Consider the following 26000-nt stretch of genomic DNA (forward strand, 5'->3'; position numbering starts at 1 on the left):
ACAATCCTAAAATATCTATAGAGAACAGGAAACAACAAAAAAATGGAACTTAACAGAAGGGAGAAAGACTGAAATAGAACTTCTAAAAGAGAAAATATACTAAAAAAGTAAAAATGAAATGAATAGGTCTGACAGAAGGTCAGACACAGCCAAAGAGAGAATTGGTGAACTGGTGATAGATCAAAAGAAGTTATCTAGAATGTAGCCCAGATATACAAAAGGGTAGGAAATACAGAAGGGAGAGTAGGAGACATGAATGATACAGTGTATGTTTGATTGGAACCCCAGAGAGGAGAGAGAGTGGTGTACAGACAATATTTAAAGAGATATTTTCCAAAACTGATTAAAGACATGAATTTACAGATTCAAGAGGTTCAGTGAATCTCACGCAGAATACCTAAAAAGATAACTCACACTTAGACTTAACAAAGTAAAACTGTTGAAAACCAAAGACAAAATCTTAAAAGCAATCAGAAAGAAAAACAGATTATTTCAAAGGAATTTCAATTAGACTAACAGCTGACTTGTCTGTGGCAATAATGTAAGTAAGAAATAGTGGAATGCTACTTTCCATGTAGAGCAGGAGGGATCAGCGAACTATGGCCCTGTAGGCCAAAGCCAGCCTGCTGCTTGTTTTTATAAATCAAGTTTTATTGGAACACAGTCATACCCATTCATTTATGTATTGTCTATGAATGCTTTCACACGTTTACAATGGTAGAATTAAATAGTTGTGAGAGATCACATGGCCAGCAAAAACCAACATATTTACTATATGTTCATTTAAAGAAAAAGTATGCCAATGTAATGAAGTAAGCTAACTGCCACCTGGAATTCTATACCCAGTAAGAATACTTTTCAGTATAGGGGTGAAAAAAGAAATTTTTAGATGCTCCAAAACTGAGAGTTTGTCAGCAACAGACCATTACTAGAGAAAATTCTAGAGAATGTACTTCAGGCAGAAGGAAAATGTTCCCAGATGGAAGATTGTGTTATAAGAATGAATAGTAGTAAATGTGTGGAGAAATGTAAATAAACACTGCCTGTATAAAACAGCAAAAATAATGTGAGGTTGGGTTTAAAAATAGAATTGAATTAAAATCCCAGACAACAATAATGTAAACTGGAGGGGAAAGAGTAAATGGAATGAGTGCTTCAAGTCCATTTTTTACTTTCCTAGGCAGAAAGTAAAGGTTTTAAGTAATCTTGTGGTATTTATAAATTAAGTATGCATATTGTAACTTCTAAGGTAACCGCTGAAAGAACTGAAACAGTAGATGAAATTTCTACACTATAGATGGGGAAAGTGAAACATTTTTTAAAAAGCAATCCAAAACAGGGTAAGAAAAGAGAGAAAAAGAACCATAAAACAAGTAAGAAAATAGAAGCATAAATTAAAATGTAATACTTAAACTCAAATATATTAGTAATTACAGTGAAAGTAAAGCAGATAATAGATGTAGTTAAAAGGCAAAGGTTACAATACTGGATTAAAAAAAAAAAAGCAAAACCCAGTTACGTACTGTTTATAAGTGATGCAGCTAAAGCATAAGGGTACAGTAAGATTGAAAGTAAATAAAAATAAAAAATACAGTAACATTGAAAGTAAATTTAAAAATTGAAAGTAAGTAAAAAGAAAAAGATCTAACATGCAAACATTAACAAAAAGAAAGCCAATGGTGCTGTATTTATATTAGACAAAATAGACTTTCTGGCAAAAAAACATTACTAAAGATAAATGAGCTTATTTCAAGAATAGTAAGAGGTAAAATTCACTAGGAATATATAAACATTTAAAATATGTAGGTACTAAATAAAATAGTCCCAAAATATATAAAGCAAAATATGACAAAATGACAAGGAGAAGCAAAGTTGTAATCTCAATGGTAGACTTTAATACACTTTTCTCAGTACATGATAGAATAAATTGTATCCCCAACACTGCAGCCAAAGTGAGAAAAATTTTTCCATTTTCTCTTCAGAACCTTCCAGTGATTCCCCCATGTTATTCTGACTAAGAGCCAGAATCCTCACTATGCTTTACAATCCCTTCATGATGTGGATTCTACTCACAACTGGGCCTTATCTCCCCCTACCCTGCTTCTTGTTCACCCTGCTGTCGTCATACTGGCCATTATGCTATATTCTTTAACCTCACCCAGCATGTTCCTCCCTCAGTGTTTGCACTGGCTGCTCTCTCTGTCTGGAATGTTCTCCCCATAGAATCCACATGAATCCTTTCTTTCCTCATTTCCTTCAAGTCTTTTATCTGAAGTCACCTCTGGAAAGCCTTTCTTGGATACTCGGTTTAGAATTTCACATTCTTATTTTGCCATGCCATATCCTCTTTCCCTGATTTATTTTTGATTCTTACCATCACTGCTGTTTATTTAGTTACCTTATCCATTGTCTGAGTCCCCCAGCAGAATGTAAGCTCCATGAGGATGGGGAAGTTTAGTCTGATGTAGGCCCAGGATCCAGAGCAGTGCCCAGCACAGTGTATCCACTCAATATTTGTTGAAGGAATGAATGAAAGGTAAAATCAGTAAATATCTATCAAATTTAGACTCTACAGAGTTGTATTTTTTAAATAAACAAGAACAGAAATATTCACGTTTAACTCAAGTAAACTTGAAGAACTTGCTGTTAGTTGAAAGCAGACTTCTTATTGCTACTTAAATACCCACACCATATTACAGTTAATTGGCAGAGAGTCACAAATGACAGGATAGATTTTTTTGAGAGGTGAATTGGCAGCTGAGAATGATAAAGAAGTCATAAAGTAACAGCTTCAGCCACACCTCCACAATTTCCACAAAGGCTTATTTAAGTTTGTATCCGTGCCCACCGTGGTTTAGTATGTGGTAAGACTTAGTTCTGGTTTTCCACATTTTCCAACTTTTTGGATAAATAGACAATATTTTTGAAGTCAGAAAAAATGTTTTGTTGTGTTTTATAACTTAAAAAACAAATGCTTGGAGTTGGAGAAAAGAAGAAAGTCCCATTTATTGATTATTTTAAATGACGAATGAATGAATGAGTGAGTGAATCAATAAACAAACAAATTAAGCATGTAGATTTTAAGCTCCTCAAGGTCAGGGCCTTACTTAAGTTATTAAGTAATGTCTCACACAGTGCCTTGCTCACAGTGAACATTTAATATTTGTTAAACTGCATACACAACAATTGCATCATATTTCTCTTTCTTTCTCTCTTTCTTTCTTTTTTTGGTATATTTCACAGGGATCTGTTTATATTTATACTCTTGGTGAGGAGCCAACTTTTGATAAAGTCCTAGAGGCTTGTGATGGGAAATTTCAGGCAATTGACTTTATCCCACCCGGAAATGAATACTGCATGGTAAGGAACACTTTATTATTTCACAGTAGGATTTAAAGAAAAGATTTTGGAAGATCATGTGCAAACTTGCACAAATAGGAGGCAGAGGGTATTCTTGAGGATGTGGAAGAAATGCCAACCACTTCCATCATCAAATCTACTCCCCAGTTAGATGACATCATTGTATTGTGACTTCATAATATTAAGTGTCTGAAAACAGTCAAAGCAATTGAAATCTTAGGAGCCATCCTGTTTATACTCACCATCCAAGTTTTCCAAGTCAGATCTTTCAACACCTTCATTGCTAAAGAGTTATGAAACTCATTAAACAATTAATGTTTACCCTCTTTCAGAGTGGTACAGACCCTCTGAGGATGAAAATGAAATACTAGCCATGCTCGAAACATGAATTCAATTGACTTAGGAAAAGTAATCCACCTGCTACATTCAAAAAAGAAACTTTTTTCCTGGTGTTTAACGCTTCCCTTTATTGATCTCAAGAAACATTTCATTTTTTATATATAATTCATCAATAAATCCATTAGGATTTTGGGAGTCCTAGCAAAATATTTACAAGAGCTATATAAGAAAAGCTTCAAAACTGATGAAAGAAATAAAAATCTAAATAAATAAATACTCCATGTACATGGAAAAGAAGACTCAATATTGTCAAGGTGTCAGTTCTTTCCAACCTTACCTATAGATTCAAAGAAACTGATTCTGAAGTGTATATGGAGAGGCAAAAGACTCAGAATTGCAAATACAATATTGAAGGACAAAGTATAGAACTAACACTATCCAATTTATTACAAAGCCACAGTAATTGAGACAGTATGGTATTGGTGAAAGACTGGACAAATAGGTGAATGGAACAGAATAGAGAACCTAGAAATAGACCCACATGAATATAGGTAACTGACCTTGGACAAAGGAGCAAAAGCAATTCAGTTGAGAAGGGATAGTCTTTTCACCAAATGGTTGCAGGAGCAACTGCACATCCACATGCAAAATCATCATCATCACCATAGTCACAGACCTTATACTTTCTCAAAAGTAACTCACATTGGGTTATAGACCTAGATGTAAAACGAAAAACTATACAATTCCTAGAAAATGGCATAGGAGAAAAATCAAAGTGATCTTGGGTTTGGCTATGACTTTCTTGACACAACTCAAAAATATAATCCACAAAAGGAAAAACTGATAAGTTGGACTTCATTAAAATAAAAAATGTGTACTCTGGGAAAGACACCATTAAGAGAAAGAAAAGACAAGCCACAAACTGGGAAAAAAATCTTTGCAAAACATGTATGTGATAAAGGACTGGTTTCCAAAATGTAAAAAAATTCTTAAAACTCGACAATAAGAAAATAACCAACCCCAGTAAAAAAATGAGCAAAAGATCAAATACTTTGCCACAGAAAATATACAGATGGCATATAAGTATATCAAAAGATGTTCAACATTATTCACCATTAGAGAATTGCAAACGAAAACAATGAGATGACACCACACACGTATTAGAATATCTAAAATCTAAAACGCTGGCAATATCAAGTGCTAGCAAGGATATCAAGTTGCTAGCAAGCAACAGAAACATTCATTGCCTACAGGAATCAAAATGGTACAGCCACTTTGCAAGTTTGCACTTTCTCACAAAACTAAACATACTCTTACTTTATGATTCAGCAATTGAGCTTCTTGTTATTTACTTAAATTAGTTGGAAACCTATGCCTGCACAAAAACCTTCACATGAATGTTTATAGCAGCTTTATTCATAGTTGCCAAAACTTGGAAGTAACCAAGATGTCCTTCAATAGGTAAATGGATAAACGAACTGTGGCGTATCAATACAACGGAATATTATTCAGCACTAAGAATAAGTGAGTGATTAAGCTATGAAAAGACACAGAATAGCCTTAAATGCATAACATTAAATGAAAGAAGCCAATTTGAGAAAGATGTATGATTTCCTCTGTATGACTTCTGGAAAAAGAAAAACTATGGAGACAGTAAAAAGTTCAGGGGTTGCCAGGGGTTCAGTGGGGAAAGACAGAAGTGGATCACAGAGAATTTTTAGGGCAGTGAAACTATTTGGTATGATACTGTGATGGTGGATACATATCATACATTTGTCAAAACCCATAGAATGGATAACACAAAGAATGAACCCTAATGTAAACTATGGGCTTTAGTCAATAATAATGAATCAATATTGGCTCATCAATTCTAATAAATGCACCACTAATGCAAGATAATAATAGAGGAGATAGTATGTATGTGTGTGGAGGAGGGTAAGGGCAACTCTGTACTTTCTGCTCAAATTTTCTGTAATACTAAAACTGCTCTTAAAAGCAGTCTGTTAGGGGCACCTGGGTGGCTCTTGACTCTTGATCTCAGTTCAGGTCTTGATCTCAGGATCTTGAGTTCAAGACCCATGTTTGTTTGTTTTGTTTTTTTTTAAAGCAAAGGCTGTTAGTTAAAAAAAAAAACATATAATTTCCTATTTCTAGCTTTATTCTTTAAACAATAATCCTGTTGAATTTCCAAGTAACTCAATTATGTTACATGGTAAAAAATTAATTTCACTTTTCTGATCTTTGTTATTATATGTTACTTAAATTGTATTAAAGATAATAGTTAAAAAAAGATAATAATTTTTGTTCAAATCAGAAGTACTAATGTTGTGATTGTCACTATAATCCATATAAGTAAAATGAAATTTTATACTAAATCATCAGTTATTGGCATACTATAAAGGGATTTAGAACATGCTTCCATAACAGAGTCTTATATTCCATTTAGAGTTTTCTTTTTCTTCCTTTTTTTTTTTTTTAATAGACACTCACACATTCAGGGGAAGTTTGTGTTTGGTATATAGAAGATGGTACTTGTGCCAGCAGGATTTATCTGAATACCCCAGTAAGTGTGCCTTATAAATGGATTAAAATATTGAATTCTAATCCAATCTATGTTTTCATAATTACATGTCAATAGTCTGTGGAAATACTTGATGCAGATGGCTTATTGCATTTTTATCCTATATATTTAGAATAATTCTTGTGTATAAAATATGTTCTACAGCCCAGAGGGTGGAACATAAGGTACTAAATTGGTGTATAGGAAAGTTTTTCTGTGGCGGCAGTTATTGCCGAAGTCCTAGTGGTTTATATCTCACTCGTGCTGTAAGTTCATTGTGGATTGGCAGGGTCTCTGCTCCAGAGTCCCTCTCTCAGGGAGCCAGGCTGAGGGAGGGTCCACCAACTAGTAGCTCCTCAGGGCCACAGTATGGGAAGGGAGTGCCAGAGAGTCTTGAACTAATAATTAGTTGCTTTTACTAAAAAATGAATCACTCCCTTTGCCATAACTTGTTAAATGGCCCCATCTAACCTCAAGGAGGTCAGTTAGAAATGAAAGAAGATTGCCACTTTAACCAGCTTGAGCCAAAAATAAAAAAGTGGGGGTTATTGGCTTAATCAGCTATAAAGTATAGGATTTGTCTGGTCTCAGATGTGGCTCAGTCCAGCAACTCAAATGATATTACCAAGGATCTTGTTTTTCTCTCTATGTCTGTAGTTTCATCTCAGGCTTCTTTTAGCGGTACCCAAATGCCACAGGTGTCAACGTCACAGGTGTCAGACCATCAGGGAAGAAAGCCTCCTCTAGTGGGAAGAGGAAGAGAAAAGAAATTTCTCCTTTCCATGAAGCTAAATGTCTTCTAATGTCTTAATAACATCTCTGAAATAATCACTGTGGACAGGGGAATGAGAAATGCTAATTGGCTTAAGCTCAGCCTTGAAAATGGGAGTCAGATCTGTTTCACTGAACCCCCAAAGTAGGAGAGATGATTTCTCAATAGCTATTCAAGGAATTTTCCAGAAGGAAGGTGTTTGGGTGCTGGGTGACAAACCACAATTGCTCACAACACTCGCCACAAGGAGATACCATTATTTCTGCCATGTTCATAGTACATTTTACATAAAATATTTTAAAACATAAAAGGACCAAGAAATGATGGCAATGCTATTTTCCTTTAAAATTATCATCCTTTGATGTATTATACAGTTCTAGGTGAGATACGGATCTTGGATCTTGGTAGTAGGTAGGGAAGTAACAATCCTTCCCATTTATAAAATTAAAATCTCAATTATAAAACAAGAGGAAGTGTCATACCTCACATAAGAAAATTACAAGATGCAGAAGATACACAATTCAACGGGATATATAAAACTCACCCTGACAAGTAAACATAAAAATTCTTACCTAAAGCACTGAAATATGAGTAGACTACACACTCTGGTGACAAGAGCTCAGATGTGTTCATTTCTATTAGAACTGCTAGAGCTAGACAAGATCTTAAAGCTCATCTGATCACATCTGCTTTCACAAAGGACATGCAAATGGTTAACAACCCACCCAGGAGTCCCTATAATCAGGACTTAACCTTGCTCTTCTTGGCTAAGGAGAGAGATAGGCACCATGAGAAGGTCTGCTTTCTGCACCAGAGATCTTCACTTCACCAGAGCAGAGGGGAGAAATTCAGACAGCATTCACAGTTAGTTGGACAAACCTTCATTGAGCTCCAAACCATGAATATGATTTTATTCAAAACGGTTTACTCATGTGGTTCAGCCCGAGTTGGGAATAATTGGTGGTTTTTCCTCACTGGAGAATTCTGCTACCTTGTGGGGAATTGATAAGTACACTGACCCTGCAATGCTGAGGCCAGATCTCCCTGCGATGCCTGGGACTGTGTTCCCCATGAACATTTTAGACAGTGGGCTTCAGAGAACCTGGCCCAGTACTATCATGGGAGGATATCTGGACACTAGCAGCTTCCCTTGATGGTACTTGCTAAGGTACATAAGACCCCTCCAGATACTGCTGTCCATGTTTAGCCCAGCCTACTATTGCCCTGGAATGGAGGATAATTTCAACAGATTATTTTGAGAACACACACACACACACACACACACACACACACACACACACAGACACACACACACTGAGAGATCCCATAAAGACTTTCAGTTTAAAAAAAAGAAAAATAGAAAGACACTCGCCATTTCCAGTTTCACACTGAGATACCACTGAAGACTCAACCTTTAAAATTCACCTTTAAAAATAAAATGAAAACCTCCTTGGTTGAGCAACTGTGCATTCAAATGAGGCAGGACACCTGAGTTCTCAGCTTCATCATCAGCTATGGGATCCTGAGGCAAATTGCTATTCTTTTCTTGGCCTCCATTTTCTGTTCTACAAAATGATTATCTCTTAAGGTCTTTTCTATTTCTAATGTTCTATGATTTTATTCAAAACAACCTACAAATATAATTATAGAGGAATAAAGCTGATTGCTTAAGTGTCATGAAAGCAAATTTATTCTGCTAGACATCATATTCTGTAAATGATTGTGAGATGAGCAGGAATCCGTGATGCATGTCTTTGCTTACAGAACACATGGGGTGGTGATATGGTTATTGTCTTCCTCCATCACACCAGCGTCCCAGGATCTACCATTATCCAGCAGATGAATGCTGAGTTTTAAACATCACTAATATTCGGTGACGATGTCCAAAAGATGCTATGGATGTATTTTAAATTGGTTTTATTTTTTCGTTATTATTGGTATAATCATTTTAAAATCATTTAGGGATAAAAATGAAGCCATGGTTTAAAGCTCAAGAAATCTCTTTATAATTTTATGATTCTAACGTTAGGATAAAAGAATAACATACAGATTCCTGTGACTTATGCAGTCAATTAGCTCAGGAATGCTGCATGCCTAACTTGTAATACCATACAACCCTTGCCACTGTCCTCATCCGGAGGGCTTTTCAAATAAACTGTAGATTCTTATGTGGGTAAAGCAGGCTTCGTGTTCTGGCGCAGTGGAGTTAAGCATCTGGGGTTATTTTAAACAGGCGACAGTTCTGGCTTGCTCTCCTTCCTCCCTCTCTGCGGCTGTGGGCACCATGGGTGGCTCTGTCCACTTCCTCGATGTCAGGGATGCTGAGGCCCCTCAAGCAATTCACAGGGCCTTCCCCTCCGAATGGTCTGTGCAGCACCTCCTGTAAGTACTTCCTGCTTCTGGCAGCAACATTGTCATGGCCTGTCAGTTGAGAATTCCAGGAAAGCCATAATTTTTATTTTAAGGTTATCCACTTGAAGGGGGAGGGGCAGAGGGCGAGGGAGAAAGAGTCTTAAGCAGACTCTGTGCTGAGCACGGAGGCCAATGTGGGGCTCAATCTCACAACCCCTGAGATCACGACCTGAGCCAAAACCAAGAGTCAGATGCTTAACCATTGGTACCATCCAGATGCCCCAAACCGTAATTTCTTTCAATTTTAAGTTTTACATGTTTTGTTTTGAAAATGAATACACTGACTCAGTTCAGCATTCCAAAAGTACAGATGGGGGCGTAGCAAAAAGTCTCCCCCTCTTGTCCCCATCCACCCAGTTCTCCTCCCTGGAGACAGCCTGTTCCCAATTTCTCATGTCTTCTTTCCAGAGATAGTCTATCCATAAATAAGCAAAAATGTAAATACTTCCTTTTAATTACACAAATAATTATCGAGTAGTTAATATGTGCTATGTACTTGGTTCTGTTAACTTCATGAGATGGATGTTTTTGTCTCCATTACAGAGCAGGGACATAAGGCACAAAGTGTTTAAGTGACTTGCTTCATGTTACACAGGTAGGAAATGGCAAATGTCAGGAGCAGAACCCAGGCAGTTGGGCTTCAGAGTCACTGAGTCTTCTCGACTGTGCACTTACAAACTGCAATTTGGAATAGCATTAACCTGGAATGTCACAAACATAAGAATGACTGGTTTTGAGTGTATCTCCACACTGTCATTCAGTAAATTTGCTTACCATCTTATTAGTGAAACAAGCAAAATCTGATCCTCAGATTTCTTTTTTTCTTTCTTTTCTAGTTATGACCAGCGAGGGATATATCTATTAGTTGGAACATCAGAAGGTTTTGTCTTTATTATCAATGCCAATCCATCAAGCTTGTTTCAGATCCTTGGATTCATAGGTACTACATAATTTAAAATATTGATGACTTCATTCCAAAGAATTTAAGGTTGTGGAAATAGGGCTCTAGTGAAACAATTATTTGTGGTATATTTTCTAAAAAAGAAACATCTAAGTTACATAGGAGAATTCCTATATCATATTTAAAGGGTTTTTGATATATCTGCTTGGTATATAGTTGATGTTAAACGAACCTTCTTAAATAAATTAATGAATTAATTTCAATATTTCTAATGTTAGACATTATATATAGTGTATATATGCATATAATATATATATGTGTGTGTATATATATATATATAATGCTAGATATATATAATGTTATTACCAAAAAAAGTTTGGTTTATCCTTGAAATGTATTTTAAAATATTTCATTTCTATTTAATAAAGATATCTAAGGAAAGTTTTATTATATACATCTTTAATATTTCCTCTTTAAACAAAATGATATCCAGCTTTTTCAGTAATGCCATCCACATGCCCAGGTAAACTACAGACCTGGCAGGTGAGGTAACACTTATATGATAAATAGTAAGAACTAATACTTTTCTTTCTGTCTTAAGGACCAGATATATATGTATACTTTACCCCAAAACATATTTTTAAATTTATTCATTGACTTCTTAAAATTAGTGAGTGACTACTAGGTGTAAAATGCTGAACCTAGGCCAGTGGGGGCATGGGAAGGTCAAGGAGACAATTTAGTGGTAGAGGAATAAGCAGAGTGCTATGTAGTCTCAAAGGAAGAAGCAATTAATTCTGCCAGGTATGAGGAAAGGAGTGGGCATAGAGGGGGACACAGATAAGGAAGTGTGGAGGATTGAGGGAGAGTTCTCTGAGGGTGTAAGTCGTGGAGGATGGGGCATATTAGTATTCCAGCTCAAGATAAAAGACTGAGCAAAGGCACTTGGAATGGCAGGAAGTCTGGTATAATGGGTAAACAGAAGAGTTTACTAGATGACGATCATGGCAATGAAGTCTGAAAGAAGGCGAAGGTCTTAAATATGATTCCAAGGAGTCTGGACTTTTTTCTGTGGGTAATGAGACACCATCAGAAGTTTTCAAGATGAGACAGGTATGATTTGACTTGGATTTTAGAGGACGACTCTGCCACAAGCGTGAAGGATAGAGCTGAAAGGCAAGAGAATGGAATAAAAAAGATGAGTTAGGGAATAATTATAGTAGCCCAGGCAAGAGGTGATATTAATCATAACAGCTGCCAACATTTATTGAGGGATTCCTTGCCATGTGATAGTCAGTGTTCTAAGAACTTGGTATGTGTTAATTCATTTAACCCTTACAGACAACTTTTATGAGGTAGAGACTTTTACTATCCGAATTTACAGATGAGGCAATTGAGGCACAGTTAATACTCGTTCAGAGTCATGTAGCTCGGCAGTGGTGGAGCCAGGACTCGATCTCAGGAAGTCTATCCTCGGGCTTTTGCTCTTATCCACAGTGCACACACTGTGTTGCAGTCATGGAAAGAGAAAGGAAGGGACAGCTCTGAGTGATGGAATTGATAGGACTTGGTTTTCCATTAAATGTGAAAGGGGAGGATCAGCAATGACTCCAAAATTTCTAGCCTGTGATTTCATCAAATGAAGTAAAAACTCAAGACAGAATGTTGAGGGATAGTGTGAGCTGACGAGCTCTTTAGAGTTGAAGCTAAATAAGCTCTTCAGTGGGGGATGTTTAGCTAATGTTTGGAAGTAGAGATCTGTAGTTCAAGTCTCAATGATAGAATTCGGATCTTGAAATTATGGAAGCCGATGAGATGGCTTAAGAAGACAGAGTAAAGGGGCGCCTGGGTGGCACAGCGGTTAAGCGCCTGCCTTCGGCTCAGGGCGTGATCCCGGCGTTATGGGATCGAGCCCCACATCAGGCTCCTCCGCTGTGAGCCTGCTTCTTCCTCTCCCACTCCCCCTGCTTGTGTTCCCTCTCTCGCTGGCTGTCTCTGGCACTGTCGAATAAATAAATAAAATCTTAAAAAAAAAAAAAAAGACAGAGTAAAAGCAAATCCAGTTCCTGAATGAGACCAAACAGGTAAGCTAAATATGTAAATTTGAAAGCGTGGAGTATGGTAGGACCTATGGCTTACCTCAGAGTGGTTGCATATCCTGCCTAAATATTCCATTTTTTAATATATCTGGTCAGTCAGAGTGTGGGATGGGAAAAGCAACTTCCACTGAAGTTGTGGACCAAGGAAGATGGCACAGTGAAGCAAACAGGACAGGCCAGAGTAACGAGAGCACTGGGAGTCACCCGCTCTGGAAAGAGCTTGAGGGAGGAAGGCTGGATGAGGGTGTGGACTGGCATGAACTCCAGTGCCCTGAGGGCTGGGCAGTCAGAAAGTGAAGTCAGTAAGTAGCAACTCCTGTTTTAAGGAGTTTGCACCAGAGAAAAGAGAATTGGCATAGATGGCAACCGTGGTGGGGAAGCAGGGCTGCAGCAAGGGCTCAATTTGAAGACCAGGGAGTCTTGAGAGCTGAATAGAAGAAACCATAAAAGACACAGGAAGATAAAATGAGGTCCTTGAGAGCACATGGTCTAATAGGAGACTGGTGACATGGGCTCAAAATCAGAGATGCAAAGGATTGCATTTTGTTCATACAAAAATGCCTTCTGGATAAGAACACTAAGGTCCGCTTTGTATCGGATGTCTTTGGTTTTCTTTGTTATGTCAGAGGAGAGATCATTAGTTGAACACCTGAGGGGAGAGGCTGATAAAGTGGACACGTATAGAACAGCCCCTGTTGAAAGGGGGAGTAGTGACTCCAGAAAGAACTGAAGGTGTGCCCCAGGCATGGCACCTTCCAGAGGCCTGACTTCCAGAGAAGCAAACTAATTAAGTCATGGGCATTTCCACCACCCCTGCAATACCTTGACTACAGATGCAAAGAACACTGATGTTCTTTGGTCTGGTATCAGGAGTGGATGAAAAGGCCACAGTGGAGCATTGAGGGGCTGGAGCATTGAGGTGCTGCTGAGTGGGGTGAACATGGCAGACCCCAGAGGGCTTCCTTGACCCGGAAAGAAGCTGAGCCCTACTGAGTGGCTTGAACTTGCCAACCTGGATATCTAATCACGACAGTTCCTCATCAGTCATCAAAAATGTCCCCATCACTTGTATTTAAAAGACACTTTAAATATGCAGCAAATAAATTGAAATCTTAATATGTAGTGAAGCCAATTCTATAATGTGGTATCTTACTTGGGAAGACAAAAGCTTCTTTAAACTTATGAATGACCACTTATGATGATTTCCATCTGCTTTCAGAGATGGGCAAAGACATTTTACAAATATCCACAGTGTCTCTTTTGGAAACAGACATAGTAGAAGTGATGGTGCTTTTTCCACTTCCAGAAACAGGAAGAAGCAGATTGGAAATATTTACTCTGCCTAAAATACTACCACAAGGTAAAGAAAAATCAGGCAGCCAGTTCTGTGCTAGGCCCAAATGAGTAGTTGCTTAGCTTGCTTGCTTGCTTTTTTTTGCCCCCTAGTGATTGCACTTTTTTCCTCTTAGCACATGAAGAGGTAAAATGGCCGTCTCTTGTGCATCTTACAAAGTAAAACTGATGTGGCTGCTAACAATGTGAAATGTGGACTTTCCTCTAGGCCTTGTCATTCATATGAACCTATCTTATTACAAGAGAAGGGAAACGGGATCCACTGGCACTTCTGTCAGATTGATTTGTCATTTTGTGATATCTCTTGTTTTGTAGCTTCAAATATACATAGTTAACTTCAGACTGGCTACTGTGTAGTTACTTTCACTGATAAAATTGTAAAAGAAAGCTTTTTGGATAAAGAGGCCAGATAGAATAGACACTCTGTTTTAGGAAACAAATATATTTGGTTAGCTAGTTTGAAAATACATAATTACAGAGTATAAGAGAGCTGAAAATCTCAAAGTACTCTTGTGTCTTAATTAAGAATCTCTAGACCATCATGAGTATCTTTTCATATGTCTCTACTTAATTGATTAAATTAGCCAAGGCCCTCTAACGGATATTTTATGCACTGTCAGTCATTTAATACTCAAGTAGTTCTAATGAAGTTCTAATGAAGTTGTTTTTGAATCATTTTTATCTTCTCAATAGCCTCTGCGTTATTAATTGAGCATTTAAATTTTTATTTCATTTTTCGTAGTTGTTCCTAATGATTAAAAAATAAAATCAATATACAGCGCAAATGAACTGTCTTCTTCCTCAAATCTTATAGTTTCTGCGAGCTTTACTGATGAAAGAGGGAGGCTGAAAGATGCACTCATTCACAGGTTCCGGTATGAGATAGAACACAGCCTGTCCTCTGCTGTGCTGGACTTTCAAAGTCACCAAATATATGGCTTCTGTAACCAAGTGCCATACATCTGCAGCTACCTTCTTCCTGAACAAGTATGCCAAAACTTAAGTATGCTGTTATTTATCTTAGAAATCAAGATTGACACATTGTATTAATTAGACACAATCCGTGCTTTAGCACTATAGTCCAGTTAATAAATGGCTTTATTATAGTAACATAATATTCTTGAATTATATATATTATTAGCATTGTTTGTTAATCCATCATACATACCTTTGAGCACAGTCATACTTGCGCTACATACATCCTGCTTGTTAGATAAACATGCAGCTAACACTATTATTTTAGTGCCTTTAAAAACAACATAGCCTTAGAACATCTATTCCACAGGTGTCAGGTGTCAATGGTTTTCCATGGAAATTTGCACCTGAGCCATATGCAAAATTGCACAAAATAGATAAACTGTGTTTCCGCCATCCTTGCATTACACTCATTTCAAGCATCTCTCGTATAATACCACTCCTGCTACACACAGTGGCCCAGATTATCTACTACCCTTCCTTCTAAACCCTACTCTCCCAGGGTAGTCAATGTCAGCAAGGTATGAGACACAGAGATTCCAAGAAAGAAGAAATGTTTGTGGCAAGGAGAATTCAAGGAAAGCTTCACGGAGGAAGTAATATTTGACCTGGCTTTTGAAGAATAGGTCAGACTTAGACATGGAGAAATACTGTGTACAATCTTGGCAGGGGGTAGGAGTTGCTGAGGTAGAGAGGAGACAGGTTGATAGGAATGGAGTGGGGAAGGGCATTCCAGACAAAAGTCATGGCATGTGTAGGGTCTTGGAGGTAGAAGTACATGAGGGAATACTGACTCATGTAATTGGACTTGAGCATGGGGGTATGTGAAAAAGTAAATAAAGATTGTCAGGGGTGCCTGGGTGGCTCAGTCAGTTAAGCCTCTGCCTTCAGCTCAGGTTATGATCTGGGGGTGTAGGGATCAAGCCCCGTGTCGGGCTCCCTGCTCAGCGGGGAGTCTGCTTGTCCCTCTCACTCTGCCCCTCCCCCCTGCTCGTGCATGTGCTCTCTCTCTTCCAAATAAATAAAAAAAATATTTTTTAAAAAATAAAGATTGTTGGTGTAGGCTGGGATCTTTCATGGTAGCTAATGTTTAAAGACTTCTCTCTTAGTTGGTTAGAAAAAACTTTAATTTGCAAACAGAGATGAAAATGTGGTGCAAGAAATGGGGTGTATCAGGTTTATTTCCATTGACAGTGTTTGCAGATTTGAATCTGACCATACGTGCACAAGTGCAAGCTCTAAGGTGCTGCTCCCCTGATCTTTTCTATAATGGGGTCTTGTTCTTTGATCGGCAGGAACACAGTGGTATTTGCGTGCTTAAGCCACACCAAAAAGTGCAAAGCAAACACTATGGGCCTGGAACACTGTCTCTGTCTCCACATGGGTTGTGGCTCATAACAATAGCTAAAGGTGGAATTCTGTGCATCCGAGATGTTCGTACTTTGGTAAGCTACCCCCCCCCCTTTTTTTTTTTTACCTTGGTAGGTATATCTTGATCTCATTTAAGGAACAAAAAGCCCTTAGGGAAGGAATTGGGCTTCTTTCTTAGGTAAATTAATCATCATTTATTTACCACTGATGGTAGTATTGACTTAAACATTTTACAGGTGTTTTTATGTACTGAGGTTTGAGTTTCCAAGGAGGAAACACCAACCAGTAGACCAAGATCTGCCAATAAAGAGCGTGGGACAGGGATACTGTAGGTGAGCTGCGGCCCAGCTCTGTCGCCACTTAGTTTCGCGTCTTGGATACTCACAGAGCTTCACTGAGCTTCAGGTGCTCATCTGTATTATTGGGGGAACCTTCCATACTCTCAACCCATGGGATTCTGATGAGAGCCAGGGAAAGGGTATATGCAAAACTGCCTTGGAAATAGTGAATTGCTGTGCAAACCTAGGGATTATTACTCCTGTCTCCCTGGCCTGGAGCGACTCTGGGCTGGTTGCTGCTACCCCCTTCCCCCACCCAGTTCTTTTGAGTGGTGCTAGAAGAGCATAAGGGAGAGGATATAGCCCTTACTGAATCTTCCCTCATCACTTGCAGACCCCAACATCCCCAATAGTGCTACCATTTCTGATTTCCGTTGAAAAAGTGAAAATAGGGGCGCCTGGGTGGCACAGCGGTTGGGCGTCTGCCTTCGGCTCAGGGCGTGATCCCCGCGTTATGGGATCGAGCCCCACATCAGGCTCCTCTGCTGTGAGCCTGCTTCTTCCTCTCCCACTCCCCCTGCTTGTGTTCCCTCTCTCGCTGGCTGTCTCTATCTCTGTCAAATAAATAAATAAAATCTTAAAAAAAAAAAAAAAGTGAAAATAGTTTCTTCTCACCCAAATGTGGAGGATCCTTTTCTAGGTTTTTAAGGCCATGTTGTACTGGTTATCAGTATACTTTAATGAGGTCAGTGATTCTTATCCCACACACCTGGAGCCTTGCAACCACCTACATGACACACTCCTGCAGGGCCACAGATGAACTGGGCCATGGTGTGTACATCTGGCTCTCCTTGTTCATCTGTGTAAGAAACCATATTTGAACTACAACTGGGCAAAACTGATACTATCATTATACAGGAAAACTCTTGAATCCTTTAGAGATTATTTTGAAGTTGACAATTTGCCAACTTTGCTACATTGTCTCTTATTCAAATGATTTATAATAGATGTCACTGCTGATGGTGGCATGAAAGTTCTTCTGGGTGATTCTATGCAAAGCTCCTCATATCTGAGGTTATTCATGGCAGTGCTGTTTGTAAAAGCAACCTAATGACCATCAGCGGAGGACTGGATAAATAAATAACGCTATATAAACAATACATAAAGAAAATATATATTATGCAGAATGAGAACATATTTATGCCACAATATGGAAAGAACCTCAAGATCTGCTTTTAAGAAGGAAAAGCAAAGTGCATAATATATTATGCTACAATTTATGTTTAAAATTATGTCCGCATAAACATTTGTTCATATACATTTAAAAACCTCTGAAGGGACATTTAAAGTATTAATTGGCTGATTGGCTTTGGGAGGTGGTTGGGGAATGGAGACAGGAAGGAGATTTCACTGCATACTCTTCTAGTTTTTGAATCTTGAACCAATTGAATGCCTTGCCTATTCAAAAAGTTAAATTAAAAAAAAATCATGGTTGAGAACCAGTGTGACACAGAAATCCCAGTTTTTAGTCAAGGAACTTAAACTGTTGCCCTGTGTAACAAATCAGTGATGGGTTTTCTTTGGCTTCTACTTGAACTGGCTTAGCGTCCTCCATGTGGGGCTTGTTACCCTCTGTTCTCCACAGTGCCTATTACCCTCTCTCAGCCACTCATCACACATAAATGAAACCTACCTGACTCTTGAAGGCACCTGAGTCTGCCATTTCTGCTCACTGACGTTGACCCTCCCCTAACTTGTAGCCTTCAGGAAGTTGCTTCTGTGTGTCTGGTTTTCCTATTACAAATTGGTGATAACAATCTCTCTCCTTCCATGCTACACAAATGAGAAAATAAACCAGTATTGGTGAGTGTGTTTTGAACTCGGGATTTTCAGTACTATGAGTTACTAAGACACTACTTCCATGCCAAATAAAATGTTGTTAACAAATACAAAAAGATTTACCCGCAAGCAAAAGTGCATATGACCCTCTTAGAAAAACCATGTGGTAGAATTGCATTTGTAATTTCTGCACTTTGTTCCTAAAACTATTGAGGAAACGTTTGTTCGAAGTCGGAGTCATTCTCACCAGGGATGTGGGATTCAATCAGTGAAAATTTCAATGGATGGACAAAACATTCTGGTGAATGGGAGAGATGATGGCACCCTGGTTTACCTGAGATGGAGGTAGGTACAGTATACAGTAAGCAACTTCATGGGGTATAGTGTTTTAAAATAAAGACTTTGTGACTATTTATGTATAGCAAGGCCACCATAACAGGAGGCAACTGCCACTGAAAATATTATTATACTCACAGATCCTAAAAGAAGGGGGTTTGCCAAGCTATGTGGCAGGGCCACGTGGGAAAGCCCCTAGGTGGGTAAGGAGGCAGAGAGAACAAAGGAAACATGGGCAAAAGCCTTATTTTGGTTTCTATGAGAAAGAGCAGGCAGGTTTAGCACTGGCTAGTTGGGACCATTTCAGCAGGTTCTGGGGCATGGATGCTGGCCCTGGTTGTCTGGTACTTGGCCCAGGGGTGATTAAGACAGGGAAATAGTAGCCCTGTGTTGGAAGTGGATTGATTGTTTTACATTTGAGAGGTGGCTCCAGGGTGAGTGGTTTCCTGTCTGTAGCAATTGGCAGGTCTTGAAAGGGGCAGCCCCTCCAGGGTCAGCAAGGCCCCAGATGTCAAAGCATCAAAAGACAAAAAATAACAAGACATGATTAGTGCGTATGAGGTGATCAGTCCTCCCCTTCATAGCACCTGTTGAAGGAGTACAAGGAATCAGGGCAAACCTGAAGAGTAGATAATTTTTCAAACTCCTATTCATCCCTTAAAAACCTGACATAGATTTGTATGCATGTGCACACACATGTAGATATACTTCCCTAGTTAAACTTTGCTTAGACAATATTAAATTATTTAGGCTTTGCTTAGATTAAAATTAAAATTCTAAAAAAATACTACTCAAGCTAATAAATGATGACCAAGGGGTAGAGAGCCTGAAGGTGACAGCCTGGACTTTTTATGTTGCCTTGTTTGGTCTGTCGATGGATATCATTTGTTAACGTGCAACTTATTTCTGCAAAAGTAATATCTTGCAGTGCTTCCTGTGATTGAAACAGTAACAAAACATGGCCTTTCCCAGTGACATTGTGAAAACGTTCGATATTTGTAAGTGTTAAATATATGTGAATGGAGATTTTATGTCGTAACGGTTTTGGTAGTCACTTACTTCAGAGACTCATTTGAACACGGCACCATCATGCCCATTCTGTGAATGGGATCTGAGTAAAATATTAGCTTGTATCTCATATGGGAGTCCTAACACATCCCGTACACTAAGTGAACAAACAGCGTCTCCAGCAACGGTGAACAAGTGCTGGAACCCTCTTTATAGAAGTGAGGCCATTTCCATCCGTGGGTAAGTTAATCACGTGGACTTCGGACGCAAAACAAAGTTGATTTTGAAACCTTGGTCCAGGACTTAACTTGTGACCTTAGGCACCTAATAATACCCTTTCTAAATTGTCTATAACAATGTTATTCAAAGTGGGGTCTGCAGCAACCGTAAGCTTGTTAGAAATGCTTATTTTTGGTCCTTATCCAAACTTTCTGAATCAGAATCTCTGTGGGTGGGGCCCAGGAATCTGTTCGTAGCACACCCTCATCCACGCAATGCTGATGTGCCTAAAGTTTGAGACGCCTGGTATATTGCATGGAAGTGACGCTTCCGTCAATGGCAGGTGGGGGTTGTGAGAACCAAATATGACAATGTGATTATGTATGTGAAGCAAAGCAATGCCTAGTATGTTCTAAGGCTCCACCAGAACAGTGGCTCTTCTGTGCAGTGGCCAAGGCAGGTGGGTACAGAGGACATGTAGGATCCACGGGCAGTGTGAGGAGAGGTCACCTCAGAGAGGTCAAGAGGACTGTCGTGTCTGGGAGCCTATGGAAGGGCTCACCTCTAAGAAGTAGAGTCCTAATAACTACAGGGCACTGTGGAGAATTAACCCCATATTTCTTTTTGTAGAAATGGTTAGGTATCTGGAAATAATGCTGCTAAAATGTGACTTTTTTAAATTGTGATTTTGTAGCTCGTTTCTTTTCTTTTTTATTAATATAGACGGCTTGGAGGAAACCTAGCCAGTGACATTATCCATTATTGCCAGAAACTTTTAATTTCTCTGAGCAACACCATGGATGAGGAGAATGATTATTTAAGTATACAACAAGGAGAGTCCTTGAATTTGGAATCAAAATCTGAACACACAGTTGAGTTCCAATATAGCGTTTGTCCTTCTTTCCTCCCTCCCTCCCTTCCTTCCTTCCCCTCTTCTCTTTACCTACTCTCTCTTCCTTTCTAAATCAGATATCAGTTTTCAGAGAAAGGAGGAATGGATGGAGCAGAAGAGCAATGGGATTTCTTTTTTTTAATTTAACTGTAAAGACCCCAAGAAGGAGGAAAAGACTGAGATCCTAAGTACGAATGGCAGGGCTGGGCTTGATAGGCAGGAGCAAAGAGTGATTTGGTGAATGTGTGACCTGTCTGATCATTTTTGCTTTCTCAGAGAAAAGTGTGGCTGATATAAGGACAGACTGGTAGGAATTAAATTGTTAAAATATTACATGGGTAGGCAAAATTTTTGGTATTATTTTAAAAATGCAACAAGTGTAAAGAGATTCAAAGCAATTATATATGAAGTAGAGTGGGAGGAAAAGAATTTTAATTTTAAGAAAATGTCTGTCTGTCTTCTTCTAAGATAAATGAGAATATGAAGCCAAGCACTGATTCATCACAAGAGGAATTAGTCCAAGTTGATAATATAAAGGAAGTTCCCTGGATACAACAAAAAAGCCAAGAGGTATTTATAAAACATGGAAGAGGTTTGAAGTAATGCTCTGTAAGCGTGCCAAATAGATTAGTTTCCTATGAAAACCCATTGGAAAGTTAGAAAGTAGAACGAGCTACTACTTGGCAGAGCATTACGTCATACAAGTGTAAACTTTCCTGAAAGCAAACACCTTAATCTAGCCCAGCCTTTTAGATGAAGTTATTAGCTTTAGGAACAGTACTTAAACTAAAATGAAACAGCACAAATGTGTCTAGGGGAAGCCAAAGTGAAGAATAATCAGATACTTCATGTTGGAGTCAATGTTGGGGGATGCTGCAAAGTTGATTTAAAGAAAGTGGGTGGGCCAGGAACAGGAGAAAGGACATGGTGGCTTCAGATGTGCAGGAAAGTGACAAAGCTAGCAGCTTGTGTCTCGATTTAGCTTGTTAGTCTCACTCAAGTTCCCAATAAAATAGCAGACTGGTTTCCTTTGCCAGCTATTCTCTATTTAATTTTTTTTTATTATTATTTATCTTCTTTCCGTTGGCCTTCTAAATGACATCACTGGCAAGTTGCTTCGAGGGTCCCTGACATAGCAGCAGTGGACGTAAGCTAGGCTCTGCAGTGTGGTGTTCCATGCACACTTTGTATTATTAGTCTTTACAAAATTGTTTCCAGAGAAGTGCTACCTATGTATCTATGTACCTCTGTGGGCAGGTATCTACCTGTCATATAACCATCATTTCCCTTGCTTGTTTAAGTGATACACTTGTTCCATTTCAGGCCATCAAAAATGAGGTGAAACTGTTTTCCAAGAAAAGGAAAGAGATAAAAACAGGAATCAAAGCACTTGCTAAAACTGTAAGTGTTGTGATTTCATAAACGAATACTGGCCCTCAGTCTAAAATTTCTTTTTGAGCGTTATTTTATCCAACACAGCATGAGGAGCTGTACCCATTTTTCCCTCTGCCGGTAAGCTCGGTTTTCTGAGGTGCTGTAACAATGGTGGCATTTGTACCAGACCACGCTATATATGAGCGGTGGTTCTCTTTTCGGTCTTCCTGACACTGGGTCTTACTTCTTTTTTTTAGTACTTATTTTTATCAAAGTTATGTGTTTATACCTTTACAGGTTAAATAGTGAGTTATATAATTAAAAATGTTTTTAAAGCAACACCTGCCATACTTTTCTTCACTGTGATTCCTGTATGCCCGAGGTAAATGTTTTCAATTCTTTTAGCTTTTTTGTTTGAATATTTACCTCTTTCTAACTGGTCTTTTTCTTACTGTTTTTTCTTGATATTTCTATTTTGACACTAACTGTGGGCTTCCTGGTATGGAAGATGAGTATTTAGGTTCTTTTACACCCCATCACTACAACATACACATGACTCCACACTCAGCACGCGCACCATTATAGTTACGTAAATGTTCTTCATAGCTGAGCCACATGGTATGTTATGATTACACTTCCATTTGTATAATCATATTTTTTCTGGAATTAATAATTGCCTTTGTTTTAGATTAAGCCTTTCTATGTATCTATTACCAATTCAGACTCTCTCAAAATGCTAAAAACTTCTCAATTCAGTCAAACACCTGAGGTAGTCACACCGTCAGTGGTTGGTTGGTTGGTTTTTAGGACCTCCTTTTCCATCTTCCAGCTCCAGTCTAAGGAACTAGGAACTCCTCTTATCTATCCATCTGGGAAATCCTCTCACCTGCCCCCTGAGTTGGAGCCCCTCTTTCCATGCATTTTTCTTTGGTTTCTTGACATACATCTTCCAGTAGCTTCCTAAGCAGGACTGCTGTGTTGTTCCGTGCTTGCGGACCTCATTGACCGGGTAGCCGTGCTTCTGGCATGCCGTTTACATGTAAGGCAGTGTGCGTGGTGCCTGCCCCCTTAGACTCGTACAATGCTTGGGCTCTGTTCTTGGGAAAGGGCATGTGGCAGGGATATTTTTGAAACTCAGTTTTTCTTAAAATGTCTTTATCCCACTGCCACACTCATTTGATAGCTTGCCTCAGTGTTCCTTGATTTCCCCTCGGAATTTTGAAGGCTTGCTCCATCATCTTCTAGCTCTCAGTGTTTGTGTTAGAGAATCCAATACCTTTCTGATTCCCACTTCTTTCTAAGTAACCAGATTTTGTCTCTGTAAACTTACAGGATCCTGAATCCCAATTGTTAGGAAATTTCACAGTTGTGCATCTGGATAGAGTTGATGGATGCTGATACATCCCCCACCCTTTTCCACCCTGTTCTCAGCCCCAAGAGGCTGGCCTTTGTGGATGTTATCAGTGTGCCGTCTTGCCTCTGGCTTCTGGTTGGGCATAGTCAGTGAGTGGCCTCCGTGAGAGATCAGAGGTCAGAGTATTTATTCCTCCAGTGACCTCTTTGTGGTATTATGATTTGGCAGTGACAGCCAGCCCTTTCCTATAGCTACAGATCTCTCCAGCTTCCGGTAGCCACTCCCCACCTTGCCCTTCACACATAGGAGTGGTGATCGTTGTCTGTGGTTGCTAGCTTGAGATGCTTTATTATGCCTTGCTGGTTTCCTTTACCCTGACGATACTTTTGTAAAAGTCCCTCTCCCCAGTTAGCCCTTTTGAGTGTGTCACCTATTTTGTACCAGGACCCTAGTTTGTTTGCTAGTTTTTGTCTTTCTCATGTGCTAGACATTGGTGAGCACTTTCAATAAAAAACCTTTGTCCTTCAGTTCTGGGAAATGGCCTCAGATTTTTCTTTGGGAATTTCCTCCCCTTTGTTTGATTTTCCTTATTACTAATTAGGTTGAATATCTTCTCATAACTCTAAAAGACCTTCCTCTTCTGTGAATTCCTTGTTCATATCCTTTGCCTATTTTTCTATCAGGTTGTTGGTCTTTTTCCTTTTGATTGTAGAGTTCTTTATTTTAATTTTTAACTTATATTTGTGGTAATTAGGCCTAATTAAGCTGTGACAATAACTAAACTCCAAAAATATGGTGGCATTGGGATTGGAAGTTTATTTCAGGTCATTAGCTGCTCTGTTCCATGCAGCTGTTCAGAGATGCAGATGGCAGAGAGTCTGCTGGCTTCCGCACCTGGCTTCTGAGGTTGCCTTGCTTGAGCTTGTCACAGTCAGCTGGGAGGGGGAAAGAGCATAGAGGTGTTCAAGGGGAAAAACCGAGAGCTGGCTTTATTATTAGGTTGAGCTACATGAAATCACAGTTTTATATGTTTCAACCCAATATACTACAGATATTTTTGTCTTGTGTCTTAACTTTTATGATATGCCTTTTAAAATGCAGAATTTATAAGTATTGATCCAAATGTATTGATATTTATTTAGAGCTTTTTGTTCTGATTTTAAAAGGTCTTACAGAGTCTCACATACTTTTTTTCTAATACTCCTTTATTTCACCTGTAATTTATTTTCATGAATGGTATGAGGTATGGATCAAATTTATTAATTTTCAAACACTGAGGCAAGCTATCAAATGAGTGTGGCAGTAGGATAAAGACATTTTAAGAAAAACCAAGTTTCAAAAATATCTCTGCCACATTTCTCCAATGATTTGCAGTGCTTCCTCTGTCAGTCCCTGGATTCCCACGTATACAGTATTGTTCCTGGACTCTCTATTCTGAAATTGAGGATTGATCGTTTCCCAGGCCAATTCCAAACTATTTTGATAGGTATCTCTTTATAAAATATTTTTATACCTTGAAGGTAATTCTCCCTTTACTCTTCTTTTTCAAAAATAGAAAAGTGTTGGCCTTTTTTATGCACATTTATTTTTCTATTTGAATTTTAATATTGTCTTGTCAATCTCAAAGTAAAAACTCTGATTTGACTTGGAGAATACATTGTTTATCTTTGATTTGGGTAAGAATTTATTTGCTATCTCTGAGTTTACATATATATTTTTTATATATTACATAAAATATATATTAAAATGTATAATATAAATCTTTAAAATTTTTTATTTAAATTCAATTTAGTTAACACGTAGTGTATTATTAGTTTCAGGGTAGAATTGAGTGATTCATCAGTTGCATCTAACACCCAGTGCTCATTACATCGAGTGTCCTCCTTAATACCCATCACCCAGTTACCCCATCCCTCCACTCACCTCCCCTCCAGCCACCCTCAGTCTGTTTCCTATAGTTTCCTATAGTTAAGAGTTAAGAGTTTGCTTCCCTCTCTGTTTTTATCTTGTTTTATTTTTCTTTCCCTTCCCCTATGTTCAGCTGTTTTGTTTCTTAATTTCCTGAGTGAAATCATATCATAATTGTCTTTCTCTAATTTTGCTTAGAATAATACCCTCTAGTTCCATCCATTTCATTGCAAATGGCAAGATTTCATTCTTTAGATGGCTGAGTAGTATTCCATTGTACATATATACCACATCTTCTTTATCCATTTAAATGTCAATGGACATCTGGGCTCTTTCCATAATTTGGCTATTGTGGACATTGCTGCTAAAAACGTTGGGGTGCCTGTGCCCCTTGGAATAACTATTTTTGTATCCTTTGGATAAATATGTAGAAATGCGATTGCTGGGTTGTAGGGTAGTTCCATTTTTAACTTCCTAAGGAAGCTCCATACTGTTTTCCACAGTGTCTGCACCAGTTTGCATTCTCCAACAGTGTAAGAGGTTTCCCCTTTCTTTACATCCTCACCAACACCTGTTGTTTCCTGAGTTGTTAAATTTTAGCCATTCTGACTGGTGTGAAGCGGTATCTCATTGTGCTTTTGATTTGTATT

The 26000-nt window shown here is 38.6% G+C and overlaps 1 protein-coding gene across 3 annotated transcripts in view; it reads left to right on the plus strand.

The window, feature by feature from the left end:
- The window catches only part of CFAP43 (cilia and flagella associated protein 43), a 105829-nt gene that overhangs the window by 27115 nt on the left and 52714 nt on the right, over positions 1-26000 (plus strand). For all 3 annotated transcript variants that reach the window (XM_045803048.2, XM_045803047.2, XM_045803050.2), the window contains exons 9-19: positions 3244-3360; positions 6182-6262; positions 9265-9413; positions 10280-10383; positions 13663-13803; positions 14611-14783; positions 16067-16216; positions 18474-18604; positions 20546-20693; positions 21183-21284; positions 22038-22115. In XM_045803048.2, coding sequence (XP_045659004.2) covers positions 3244-3360; positions 6182-6262; positions 9265-9413; positions 10280-10383; positions 13663-13803; positions 14611-14783; positions 16067-16216; positions 18474-18604; positions 20546-20693; positions 21183-21284; positions 22038-22115 — 1374 coding nt within the window. The remainder of the gene's footprint in view (positions 1-3243; positions 3361-6181; positions 6263-9264; positions 9414-10279; positions 10384-13662; positions 13804-14610; positions 14784-16066; positions 16217-18473; positions 18605-20545; positions 20694-21182; positions 21285-22037; positions 22116-26000) is intronic.

Source organism: Ursus americanus, chromosome 6 (assembly GCF_024610735.1).
Source record: "Ursus americanus isolate L20-20 chromosome 6, mUrsAme1.1.p, whole genome shotgun sequence".
In the NCBI taxonomy this organism is placed as follows: domain Eukaryota; kingdom Metazoa; phylum Chordata; class Mammalia; order Carnivora; family Ursidae; genus Ursus; species Ursus americanus.